This window comes from Meles meles, chromosome 2 (genome assembly GCF_922984935.1).
Source record: "Meles meles chromosome 2, mMelMel3.1 paternal haplotype, whole genome shotgun sequence".
NCBI classification, from domain to species: domain Eukaryota; kingdom Metazoa; phylum Chordata; class Mammalia; order Carnivora; family Mustelidae; genus Meles; species Meles meles.
In genome coordinates this window covers 137797396-137811931 of record NC_060067.1, presented here as the reverse complement: position 1 = coordinate 137811931, position 14536 = coordinate 137797396, and the positions used below count along the sequence as shown (strand labels likewise).

The window sequence follows — 14536 nt, the reverse complement described above, 5'->3', positions numbered from 1 at the left end:
AAAAAATAAACTATCATTCCTACTAAATTTTTTTTTAGCAAAGCTGAAAGAATAAGGAAAATAAAGCTGGAGAAATAGAATATATCTGAAAATTCGTTAATTTTTTTTGCAGCCTCTGCAGCATAATATATTTGCACACAAACTTTTTGCATTCATTCCTTTTAATACAATTTTGTGATGTTATCACAATTCTAAGTTTAATTAAGACATATATTTTTGTAATTTTGAAAGAAAAAAAAACTGACTAAGAATGGTTCTCCTTTAGGGCTGGCCAGTTATCTATACCTTCACACACAGCTGTCTACTATCACTTGCTTTGGAGGAGTAAGGAAAGAAATGAAAGAAGCAATTAATATTAACTAGGGAGTAGGAGAACGGAATGAAAAGGTTCTTAAAAGAAGAAACAAAAGAAAAGAAAGAGAGCTAATCTCTACTGCCATATTCCACGGCACCTACTTTTAAAAGCAGAAATTAAAATGATAATGACCAATAAGCATTAAGAGCCATTTATTTGTTATGACCATTATGAGTAAAAAAGAATGTTCCCTTCATTCTACCAAAAACCTGGATAGTGTGAAAGAGATGAATACTGCACAAAGAATCGTACAGGAAACAAAGAAAAAACAGTGCAGAAAAATACAGTGAACAAGGACATTTTAGCAGAGTGCATTTACCATGAAGTACAACATCCAAAGCAGGTAATCACTGAAGTTTGCTGCCATCTATCTCTGCAATCCAGCAGCAGAGAATGGACTAGAAGGGATACAGAAGACCCCAAATGGATGGTTGGCTGGTCCATTCATTTACCTATCTACCTATTCCATGTAAAGGGCCAACCCCATGGATGGAAACACTGCAAACGTGGCAAGCCAACACTTCCATGTTTCTGCCTCTTGTGAGCTGGTACTTATTCGGCTTCTATTACACACATAGACACTGTCCCAGTATGAGTGTGTTAAGAAACCAATAGGAGACAATTGGCTTAACTGCAGTTAGAATTCTCTATTAACTATGAAACCAAGCTTCTGAATTATAAAGTCAATATTATCTCAAGAAAAAAATGAAAGTATTGTTTCAGGAGAATACCAACATCTGAAAACCACTGCATGTTGAACAACTGTGTCTTCTGAATGTGATTTAGAGTCATTCAACTATAAATATAAAGAGCAGAGAAACCTACTGTATAGAAGTGAAAACTCTGAGAATGATGGGGGTGATGGCATTCTAAAGCACATCCTTTAAGTAACAGTTAAAATGGGATCAGAATCTACAGACCACGCATGTTCAATCCACTGAAAACCGAGTGAATGAGATAACTAAGTGACTTCTTCACTCCCTAATGAAATGCAGGATGTCTGGAATGAGTCACAGCATCTGTTTTATGGAAGAGAGCAACACCACACGAAGTGGCAGTGCACTCATGAGCTGGGGGCACACTGACACCTGGTCTGGAACCAACTGGCTCCCGCTGTTTGTCATATTGCTAATAGAACCAGACTGATTCTATGAGGGTCAAATTAGGCAAAGGCTAGTCAGCTGACATATTATCAAGGGATGCCAACAATTCTCATTCATTCAGGTAGTAGTGAATTTTCCTCTTGGAACTGGTAGCAGCTTGTTAGGTCATCTGCAAAGACTGGGTGGTCCTTTTCCAGAAGTCGGTCTCACCTGAATGCTCCACCACACACAAGCGAAAGCGTGACTAACTCACATGCTGACATTTCATAAATCTGGATCTTAATATCACAGAAGTGTCCACATCTAAAGACCTCCATAGGTAGTGATGTTGCCTCAATAAAAAAAATATTTCCAGGTCACAGAAAGGTATGATAGGGGCTCATGGGAAATTGGGAAAAATCATATATATATATGTAGAATTCCCAAAGATACAGTTTATTACTTTATTTTATGACACATGCTGAGCCATGAATGTCTATATCTAAATAATGCAGAATATGGAGATTTCTAGCCACCAGGAACTGATGCTACAGAACTGCACCCCACAAAGATGCTTCCCTTCCCAAAACATCCGTCAACTTCACAATGATAACAGGGCTTCTTGCAGAGCTGCTGTATGGAACCATCTGAAAGTCCAATTTCTGCTGAAACACTACCTTCTTTTTGGGAACTTTAAAATATTTTTCTTAAGTGTTTACACTAAAACTTTATGGACATTTTAGTATTCAAACATTTAAACTTACTCATTCCATGATTATATTTCTATGATTTTAAGGTTACTAATCTAGGCTTTAAAGAAACCAAAAAAGAGCAAATAACCATGAGCTCTAGTCAGAAATACTATTGCATTTCCCACAAGGCAAACTAAGAGATTAAGGAGTCCCATTCAAAAGCAATAAAATCAAATTCTCATTTTAGGCTATGAAAAGAATAACTATGTGTTTCTGGAACACCCAAGCACATCTAATCTACCTAGCTGGCCACCAGCCAGGCTGCCATATACATTTGCAGCCTCACATGAACATCTGTAGAGGTGCTTTTATTGAAAATGCAGGCGCTGGCTAAAGGATAAGGCCATTCAGAGTTGCCACATATATTCACAAAGGACAAGAAAATAAAATGATAGCATTTAATGCAGAAATAAAATTTAGCCAGGGTGACCATTAAAAGTAAGAGTTTGAAAGAGACTGATGACATTTGAGCAGCTGTGAGATAATTTAGAGCTCCCGGATCCCAGCCATCCTTTGCGTTTTCCTGTCTTCAGTGAGAACCATCATTTGGTCTCCCATACCATACTGGAAGGATTAGAGGCCATCAGGAAACATGGCAGAGTGGAATACAGAACTCAGCCTTTTGATTCAAAAGAGCTTTTCTGTTCCATGAGTCCTCTAAAGCTGTGATCAAATGCACTTTTTGTGGATTTACGGTGGAGAATTATGTAACATTCGTAGGTGCTTTTGTTTTCTAAATATTTCATATATGAAGCTATAAATTGCAACTATGTAACATGGCAAAACTCCAGGATATGATAAATCAAATAAACATGACATAAGCATATTGGCCTATTGCTGGATGTTCCTATGCCTGGAACTTTGTTTCTGTTTTGTTGGTTTTTTTGTGTGTGTGTTTTGGTTTTAAGGGGTTTTTTGTTTTTAAGAATTTTTTTTTTTTTTTTTTTTTTTTTTTTTTGACAGACAGAGATCACAAGTAGGCAGAGAGGCAGGCAGAGAGAGGTGGGGAGGCAGGCTCCGGGCCGAGCAGAAAGCCCCATGCGGGGCTCGATCCCAGGACCCTGGGATCATGACCTGAGCCAAAGGCAGAGGCTTTAACCCACTGAGCCACCCAGGTGCCCCTTAATGTTTTAATATTTAAAAATATTTTTAAACTACCCAAAATTTAATAATCAGTTATGTCTTTCAGGAGCAAGACAGGATGAAGTCAGGAGTAAAAGAAATCCTTGTCCTTATTCATTCAGAACTTCATCTCTTTTCTAATAAGACTTTCTCCCCCGCCCAAATACCTTTCGACCAGGGTTTCTTTCTACTTTAAAGCTATTAACACACAGTCTGAATCTCATAATAAATACACACACACACACACACACACACACAGTCACACACACACTCCAAACATATTAGTTTCTTACTGCTGCTGTAGCAAATTACCACAAATTTAGGCACTTATGACACACATTTATTCTCCTAGAGCTATGGTGGTTGCAAGTCTAAAATGGGCAAGCAGTGCTGGACCTTCCAAAGGGAGGTGAGGATCTATTTCCTTGAATTTTGTCCATCTTCTCAAGACTCCCCTCATTCCTTGGCTCAAGTCCCTTTGCTCCATCTTCAAAACCAAGAGTCTAGCAACTTCTCTCTCCCTGACCTCTTGCTTCCTTCTTGTAAGTACCCCTGTGACCACATCAAGCCCACCTAGATAATCCAGAATAATCCCTACATTTCAAGATCTTTACTTTAACCACAGTTCCTTGTACAACATAAGGTAACATGCTTAGGTTCTGGGGATCAGGACATGGACGTCTTTGGGGAGATGGGGAACATTATTTTGTCTACTACGAAAAGGAAGAGCCAAACGTTTCCACCCTCTGTGATTTCAAGGAAAATGACCACAGACACTTATGACTCCATGATTTCACTCTCTGTCTTAACGAACTAAAGCCTGCAGCGCAAGTCTGGCCCTCAGGCTGTTTTTGTAATTAAACTTTTATTGGACCACAACCACATGCATTCATTTGTGTATTGTCTGTGGATGCTTTCACACTCAAACAGCAGAATGAAATTGTAACAACATAGACCCATGTCTACAAAGTCCATATTTCCTCTCTTGCCCTTTAAAGAAAGTTTTCTGACAAGCCATCATTAGCTCTATTTTTACTTGTTAGGATTGAGTTTCAAATTCATAAGGCTACACAAAAATTTGATCATGGTTGAATTATTCAATAAAATGGTATGTAATTCTTATTACTAATCATTGTCATAATTATAGTTACTATTTGGATATAATACATCGATGTTTATTGGCTTTTAATATGCTATTATGCCAGACACTTTATATGCAAGCTCATTTAATGCACACACAGATTCCTGAGTTTTAGCTCCAATTTCCAAAGGAAGAAACTGAGACTTAAAAGGATTAATATTTTTCTCAAGATAATATGGCTAGTTAGGTTTAGACACAAGTCACTTTAAGTTCAAAATATATGTTCTTAGAGGGGCCTGGATGGCTCAACCAGGTAAGCATCTGCCTTTGGTTCATGTCATGAACCCAGGGCCTCACATCAATCTCCCTGCTCAGTGGGGAGTCTGCTTCTTCCTCTCTCCCTCCTCCCTGTTCATGCGTTCTCTCTCTCTCTCAAATAAATAACTTTATTTTAAAAATCTTAAAACACACATACACAAAATATAAGTTACTGATCCCTCCAAGTCTCTGTTAGGTATTCGTTTTACTTAGTCATTATAAATTTATCTTATTAATATTTTCCATTTAAATCATTGTATATGCACACATACAAAGCAATTATGAATGCAGGATGCTAAAATTAAAAAAAAAATTTAGATAAAATGTAGGAGAAAATCTTGGGCTTGAAGGTATTTAAGCTCCTGTCAGCTTTATAAACTTGCCAACTTACCTCACTGCCAGGGACAACTTCCTTATCTCTAAGTGTCATCTGTGATATAAACCTGAGATAATATACACCACACCACTTTGACATCTTTAGGTACTATACACACATTGTCCTTTGTTTGTTTTTTAACACACATTAGTTCTTAATGCTATTTAGTCCGAGTACAGTTTTGTAAGGTACAAGAAGGGCCCAGTCAAGCTGCCTTTTATTATTTGTAGAACACTCCTAGAAATGGAAAACTGGAGAATATTTATATTTTTATTTGTGGAATTACATGAGAGAGTGCTTATTTTGGAATAGGCCCCTTTTAAAGAACACTCTCAGGATCTCAGGATCCCAGCTTTCTACCTTATTACATGTATATACAGATAGTATTCCAAGGTATTATAAAGATCAGAGCATATGTCAAAAAAGTATATGAAAGAATATACAAAAAAAACTTCAAGAACCAATATAATCATTCATAGATACAATTCTATTTAACTTTTATATTTAGCTTTATAATAGTAAACTCATGATCTGGGGACCAAAATTAATGTTTATTACGTATATAGACATAATTTAAGATACTTTTACATTCAAATTGTTGTTTCGTACTACTGGGCAGTATTCTCTGTGTCTTTTTTTCAAAAATCACCCTTAAAGATTTTCTGCTTGTATATCAGATGGTGTACTCCAGCCTAAATCTATTCTGGCTACATATTCTGGACTTTACCCATAGCAAATCTGTCAGGTGAGGATAAGCAGGAACTACTGGTGTTACCTTTACTTTCAGAATATGTGCCGTCTCACATATTTAAATGCATGTATAGGATTAAAGATGGCTCCATATTATCTGCTACTCTCCCCATTGAGATATGAAACTTAATTCTCTGCTGCTTGAATCTGGGCCAGCCTTTGTAATTTCCTTAACCAATAAGGGTGTGAGAAGGTAACGTTCAGGGGCTTCTGTGGTGTCCTCCTGGGACTCCTGAAATACTTTCTTTGGGGACCCATTACTACCATAGAAGAGTACGGTTGAGACCAACACACTAGAATGGTCATGAATAAGTGTTCTCATTGTTCCAGCAGAGATACCTTCTAGGCCTCTCCATCAAGATGACAGGCATACAATTAAAGCCACCTTGACCCTCCAAACCAGACCATACCCAGGAGAATATCACTGACCTTAATCACTGCCATGGGCAACAAGAATCATCAGAAAAGCACTACTGAAATCATGACCCTCTTTCTCCACAAACCATGGGATATAGTAAAATGGTGCTTGTTTGAAGCCATGAGGTTTTGGGTTAGTTTATTATGAAACAATAGATAACTAAAACAGTGCATAAGAAAGAATAGTTGTGTTATACTGTCCAAAGTCTTAAATTTCTATAAATCTGTAGTAAGCTGACCACGACTTACAGTTCAGTCCTTACATTACTGTACAATAATAGACATTAGACATGGTTGATTACAATGTGAACTGACTATACTTATGGTAAGTAAATACTAAACACAAAAATATTCATATCACTCAAAGGGCAATGAATTTTATTATAAGTCATTTACCTCCAGAATTGCAATATTGTCTAAATAACTGTGATATTTGTAGTCTTACAAATAAACCAAATTAACTGAAATATGGTTGTCTGAGCCATAGTGAAAGGCTTGTTTCACCCACAAACCACTACCTGCCTGTCATCCAACACAACTCTATATCAAGGTAAAGGAATATTTGTGTTAGAAAGAACAGTAAGTCTCTTAAAATTCACAAACAGTGGTCTTCTTTATAGCTCATGAAACTGTCTTTAGAAACAATTTCCTTTCCTTTGCTTTGATATTAATAAATGAAATATTTAAAAATGTTTCCTTATTTTTCCATGGAGCCTAAGTAAAGAGGAGTGACAATATATAAGTTGTAAAGAAAGCTCCATTGTCCACAGAGAGAGATCAAATGTTTTCTTTGCTTTCTCTCTTTGCCCTGGTGGATAGAGTTTTGTTTGTAACTAAGTATCTATCAGCAGCTCTTGGCCTAAGGGTATTAAAAGACTTAATAATTTTCCAAATTTCCTTGGAATCTATTTTCCAAATTAAATTTGGTTTCAAGTTCTTCCATGAAAATTAAGGATCCATGAAAATTAAGGATACTAAAGAACCCAGGAAAAATGCATCGATCTTGAACAATGTATCCTTTTGATAACATTTAATATACAATAAGTGTCTAACTACATAGGAAGGTGACTGAATGGTTTTAAAAAGAATTATAAACAGGGTTGGCCAAATGTCCATTGGTTGATATCTGCTATAAACAGCGATTTCAGTCTTAAAGTAGATAAGATTAGTTAGTAGTTATATAACAAGAAGGGAGAAAATGACAGTAGACAGAAGCAACAACACTGAAGAGGTAAGAATTTAAAAATATGGAACTAAAACATCACTTGAAGTTGGCAGCTGAGGTTATGACACACTTTCTAGTGATCCTAACTCTTAGAGTATACTGAGAGTCAAGTTTTATATGAACATGACTACTAGGTTAAGAAACTGGGAATCAGTATTATGTTTCAATTTGGAAACGTTGGGCTGCAGTGATGTGTGTTTTAACAAACCTTCCAGGTAATTTTGATGCATGATAATATTTGAGAAAGCCTAGGGTTAAACTGTAATGACTTCCACAAAGATCACAAAACCAAATATTTAAAGATCAGTATGTGCCCAAAGCTTTTGTTTTCTTCCTGAGAATTTCCTTCTTAGGATACTAGTAAGCATGACCACTGTTGACAGACCTATTTTATATACCTTCAAGGGGAATATTTGCATGAAAATTAAAACTTGCTATTTATAAAGGAACAGACTCTTCTAGAGTTGAAAGGGGAGTTCAATAAGCTGAAAGATACAAAACTAAGAAAAAATAAAATATTGTCATTTTAAAAATTGGGGTATATCAGGAGTTCTACTTCTTCTTGGATATAGATAGCTGGAAATAGTGTTGCTTCTACCCCAACAACAAGAAAAACCCATGTAAACTTTAAAAATCACAACTTTGCTGAACACATCAAAGAGCTGAAGTCACTAGTCAACCAAGTAGTATGTAATGCACTGAATCTCAGCCCCCTCCAAGGAGAAATGAGACACAAGCCCCTGCTCACCAGTGGCAGACCATGGAAGGAAGAGATGTGCTAGGTGCCATACAACCAGGCAACAAGTAGTCAGCTATGATTTTTAATAAACTGTTAGAAGTCAGGTGTGGCCTAGAGTTAAGAATACAAAGCCCTTGGGAGCTACAGACACAGGGGATGTTAGAACCCACTTAAAGGCTCTTCTCTTGTTCATGAGAAAAATCATGGGCTGTTCAGAAGGCCAAGTGTCTTCCTCAGTGTTGCAGGTTTAGAGGAGTGAAGTGGTCACTGCCGTGAGAAAAATATGAAGCCCTGATGCAACCCTTCCCTGGAAAACAAACCTTAAGCTCCTGGGAGAGGGAAGAAAACCCTGTCACCACCAGGGCAAAGATACATACCCACTGTAACCAAGCAAAGAAACAAAATAAGATCAACAAAATCCCACAATAAACCATGCCTGCCTTTGGAGAGGTGCTGGTCACAGGTTCCTACAGCAAGAACAGTAGAGACCTATTACCACTCTGGAAAGGACAAGAAACTCTATGGAAGACCAACCAGAGATATAAAATGGAGTTTGGTTGCCACAGAAGAAAGACACAGGACCACTGAGAAAGGCCAGCTCCAAGACCTAAATCTTCAGGGCCTACAGTGGAAGCTGTACCAAGACAATAGTGAACCCCTTGCCCTCACCACCAGAGCAACAAGCACCTAGTAAGAGGAAATTGCAGTCTACCACTGGGGAAGGCAAAGTGTGGAGAGGAAAATAACTCATGGTGGAAATAAACAGGGAAGCTAAAGCTAAAATAGAAACATTGTGAAATGCTGCTGAAATACCAGCCTTCAATTTAAAAAAAAAAAGGAATTCAAGGCCAATGGTGCACTAAAGACCATAATAGGAACAAGATAACCCAAACTCAGCTTTACTAACTAGATATTTCCTCAATACCATCCACTCTCCCACACACACACATGTGCTAATAGCCTCAGAAGAGATGTGTCAAGTTCCAGACATAAAGTCTCTACTGTCATCCACATAATACCGGGTATATAATAAGAAATTATGTGACACACAAAAAGAAAAACACACTACTAAAACAGAAAATAACAGAACAGACACAGACATAACCCCTATGTTTAAACTATGAGACAGACAGAAGTTAAGTAACTAAGATTGGGGCACCCATATGGCTCTGTCAGACATGGAGCCTGCTTGAGATTCTCTCTCTCCATCTTCCTCTGCTCCCACCCCTGTCCACATGCTCTCTTTAAAAAAAAAATAAATTAGGGGCACCTGGGTGGCTCAGTGGATTAAGCCACTGCCTTCGGCTCGGGTTCATGATCTCAAGGTCCTGGGATTGAGCCCCACAGGGAGCCTGCTTTCTCCTCTCTCTCTGCCTACCTCTCTGTCTACTTGTGATCTCTCTCTCTCTGTCAAAAAAAAAAAAAAAACAAAAACAAAAACAAAAAAAAAACAAAAAAAAATTAATTAAAATAACTATAATTACTATGCTAAAGATGATAGTAAAGGATCACTTTCTTATACTATACACAAAAATATACACAAAAATAAATCCAAAATAGATGAAGACATCTATCATAGATAGTGAGACAGAAACCCATCAAAAATGCTAGAGGAGAACACAAGCAGCAACCTCTTTGAACTTGGCCACAGCAACTTTTTGCTAAACATGTCTCCAGAGGCAAGGAAAACAAAAGCAAGAATGAACTATTGGGACTTTATCAAAATAAAAAGTTTCTGTGCAGTGAAGGAAATGATCAATAAAACTGCAAGGTAGCTTATGGAATGGGAGAAGATATTTGCAAATTCTTTATCTGATAAAGGGTTACCATCCAAAAGAACTTATTTAATTCAACCATCTGAAAACCAAATAATCCAGTTGAAAAGTGGACAGAAGACACCAGAGCTTATTCTATGTGTGCATATGCACAAGAAAGACCATGTGAGCATATAACAACAAAGTAGCTGTCTACAAACCAGGAGATGAAGCATTACGAGACACCAACCTGACAGCACCTTAATCTTAAACTTCTAGCCTCCCAAACTGTAAGAAAATATTTTTTTTTTAAATTGTTTTAGCCTCTTGGTCAGCCTCTCAAAATACCGTTGATGGTATTTTGGTTTGGCAACCCAAGCAAATTAATAAACATGAAAGCTATGGTAATGAGTCAAATGAAGATGCTAGAATTAAAAAACACGGTAAGAGGGGCGCCTGGGTGACTCAGTGGTTTAAGTCTCTGCCTTCGGCTCAGGTCATGATCTCAGGGTCCTGGGATCAAGCCCCGCATCGGGCTCTCTGCTCGGTGGGGAGCCTGTTTCTCCCTCTCTCTCTGCCTGCCTCTCTGCCTGCTTGTGACCTCTCTCTCTGTCAAATAAATAAATAAAATATTAAAAAAAAACAACAACACCGTAAGAGGGAAAAATAATATGTTAATTAGCTCATCAAGGAGACTCAAGACAACCAAAGAAATAATCACTGAACTTGAAGACAAGGTCCACAGAAATGTATGCAAACTTAAGACTCAAGAAGAGTGAAAGAAAATTAACAGAGCACCCAAGATTATGGTATAATATAAAGCAACCTAGTATATGTGTAATCTGAATCACAGAAGGAAAGGAAGGACTATAGTAAAAAAGAATTTTGTGAAGAAATAATGGCAGAGAATTTTCAGAAATTCTTAACAAACATCATAATACAGATGCAAGAAATTCAGAGAATTTTGAGAAAAATGAATCCCACAATATTTCTAAACACATGCACACACCTAGATATATTATATTCAAACGTCTCATTAAAAAAATGTTGAAGATAGTAATAGGGGAAAAAAGGAATAAATATAGGATTTATAACAGGCTTATGAGAAACCATGAAAGCAAAAAAATAGTGGAGTCAGTGTTTAAAGTATAGACAAGAAAATGAAATTGTCATCCTAGAATTTTATACCCAATGAAAATATCCTTTAAAAAGTGATACTGCAGAGACATAACCTACACAAAATATAAAATGAATCTGTCTTCAGACAGAAGGAATGTCATGGCAGACAAAATGTGGATCTACAAAACACCATGTCTTCAGAAAATCTATTTTCCAATTTCTTTAGCTAACTGCACTGTTAAAAAGAACACAGCCCATAAGCTTCAGAATGGTACTCTCAATGAGGACCTTGGAGAGGACTGGCAAATAATCATGTTCCCACAATACTGTCACCTTACCATCTAGCATCTTTCCAAACAGTGGCTAAAATAAACTGATATCTCTGTTTGGAAAGTCATTTAATGATATTTTACAAATACAGTGATTGCAAGAAACTCCAGATAGCTGTGAAGGTCTTGGTGACTTTCTCTAATTTTATTATTATAATGTCACATATAAGTAATGCTTCTCCCCCTCCCCACCAAATTCACTGAAAATAAAGGTTAAAAACAAAGTTTTTAAAATTAACGTTATGGCTAGACTGGTCCAGTAAGCTACCATATGTTAGACTGGTAGCCTCTTCCTCAAGACAATGTCTTGTCCTTTATTATGATGCCACTGGACTGTCCTGAGACTTGCTGGCTGACATTCCCTCTTGCTTTTGACAACAGCATTTATGGAAAATTGTTAAAATTTCTATATTCTTATTATTATTTCCTTACATTATACTCTTCAGGTATCTGCAGCCTATAATAAAACTTAATATATATTACCAGATGATCAGGATAGAATGTGAGACAAAGAACACGGGAGGAAAGACAAACATTAAATTCAGATTTGAATTTAGGGGAGTTCTAAGGATACCTGTATCCATCTAGGGAAGGCAATGATGTTATGAAAAAATGACTTGTTATTACAAGACAACATTTTTTATAAAAAATACATGCATTTCATCTTTGAGTTATATAGAATTTACACACCAGTACTATGTTATGTTTATGTGAACAGTTATTTTATTTCTTTCTTGCTGACTTTCAGATGATTACTTGTTCCTTTCTTTATTTTCCCCACTTGGAAAGATCATGACCAATAACATGTTAGGAAGTAGAGTCTACTGTTCTGCAGTAAATTTGATAATGCCTTTTAGATCATCCAGGATAAGAAGACCATATGAGAACTATTTGGCTGCCATTACTGCATCTTGATCTAGGAAAGCAGGGATTTGTTTAGTGTAAGTAGGAAAGCATAAGAAAGAAAATCTTTTCCAGCTGCCCACTAATTCAATTCAATTAAATAAATATTCATTTTACTTCCATGTGCTGGCCACTAAAGACAAGGGCAGTCAGCTTAACAGAAAGAAGAAGGACGAGCTCACTTACTAATTTGATTCGGTGGCCAGGTGTGGTACTGATTTCCCAAGTGCATTCCTTCCTGCTTGGGTACTTGTCTGGCCAGTTGGGGCTGGTGATAAAGCCACTTGGACTGTGGATCTTCTGTTCACACTCAGCTGTGCCAATAACAATAATATCAATCAGTGTGGAAATCTAGCCCAGGATTGGTTTAGCAAGAAAGTAGCCTATTTGCCCCCTCTGCTGCGGAAAGATTTTCCTGAATACTAACTAATCACCACTCCAGTCTCTGTTATCATAGTCATCTGCTTTGGCAAACATGTCACTGATCATAATCAGGCAATGTTTGTTTTCTAGATCACATGAAATTAAGTGTTTACAATGAATTAGGTAAATGCCTAAAAGAAAATGGAATAGTTTAAAATGCTGGATCTGAAAGCTCAGATTTTAACAAAGCAACATATATTGACAATTGAGGTTATCAACACTTGGCATGTGCAAAATATTTAATGCAATGCTACAAATGATAATCAATGGACTATGCCATTTTCAATTCATCTTTTTCCAAAAGAAGAAACATCATTTACAGCTAATTAACATCATTAAGCCATTTTATGGATCATGTATTTACATTTTCTCTCACCCTTAAAGTAAACACTTGAATACCTAAACCATAATTTTAGCTGCTAAAGTAAATTAACCCTAATTTTATCAAAGTAAAATGCAGCACTAAGGAGAAAAATAAGTGTACAGCTACTAGCCATGGAAATAGCTTCTAAACTGATTTTGAAAGCTATTTCCTTCAATTCCTATGAAATTTCTTTCAGGCTTTCACAATTAAAATGACCTTACCTTAAAGGAGACTATTCCACATTGTAAATATCAAACTTCAAAAATGTTTAATGTCAAAAAAATTTTTAATATCCTCAGGCTCTGTCCATTCTCTGTACTTATGAAGCAGCCCCCTACACATCTTAGTTTAGACTGGGAACTATTTGTTGTGTGTTATGTATTCCGTTATAAAACACAACTATTTCTTTGAAATTTTCCAAGAAATCTCTTTGGGGCAATTTTTTACTATATGGACAAAACACCTGTTACACTGTAGGGCTAATGCAATAAGGGTATAATGCCCAACATAAATGTGTTGTTGCATTCCTTACGACTAGATCTTTCTTTTAATTGTGATAGGTTTCCATAGGATATTTGACTCCTAACTTAGGAGTACAAAAATAAGAGAAGAAATTCAGCTCCTTTCAAACAATGTAGGATCATATAACAAGTCTCAGAATCCAGATCTTAATGAGTTTCTAAGTTCAATTTTCCCTGTTCTTCCTTTGCCATATGAAATATGGAGTCCCCAGGATATGGAATTAGCCTATAAGACAAAGGCAGGAGGCTAACTACTAAATGGTAGAAGGTGTCCATACATAGCACAGGAAAAAGAAAATCCTAACCTTTTACTGGCAGTGAAAATGAACTTTATTAGGGATACCTAAATACAATTCTATCTAAAACCAAGTTTCCTATGAAATCCTTTCTTGAAAATATATATGGTAATAAATAAGGAATTAAGGTCCCAATTTATAGTTGTTACTTGTGAGTCATAGGGTACATGCATACTCTGCAAAAGCTGTGTCTTTTTTCTCTGAATTATCTTCCATAATTGCAAAATAACTGGACTATTCCCCAGCCTATTGATTTAACAGAATACTGTACTAAGTTACAAATATTAGTGTCCTCACAGGTTTATGTTCATATAAGAAAGTAAAAAGAGGGGAAAAAATCCTGCTTGCATATGATTCTGAACAATATCATTGGTTCAGTGAAAAAAATAGAGAAAAAACTGACACGTGACAATATTTGAAAGGAACTGAATGGAACAAGGGTCAGCTCAGGATATCCTGTACTATTCCAATGTTCATACAAAGAGCTGCTATCTAACTGTGATTCTAGCCAGGAACCTACCAATCTCTATGTTATAACTAGTAACTAAAGTTATAAAATCTGCCATTGTAATTCTTCCCAATTGGGCATAAATCCAAATCAAGTAGAAAA

The 14536-nt window shown here is 36.5% G+C and overlaps 1 protein-coding gene across 3 annotated transcripts in view; it reads right to left on the bottom strand.

Annotated features, from left to right (window-relative positions):
- Positions 1 to 14536, bottom strand: part of TLL1 (tolloid like 1) — a 219166-nt gene that overhangs the window by 20249 nt on the left and 184381 nt on the right. For all 3 annotated transcript variants that reach the window (XM_045998282.1, XM_045998280.1, XM_045998281.1), the window contains one exon: positions 12509 to 12636. In XM_045998282.1, the coding sequence (XP_045854238.1) occupies positions 12509 to 12636 (128 nt within the window). The remainder of the gene's footprint in view (positions 1 to 12508; positions 12637 to 14536) is intronic.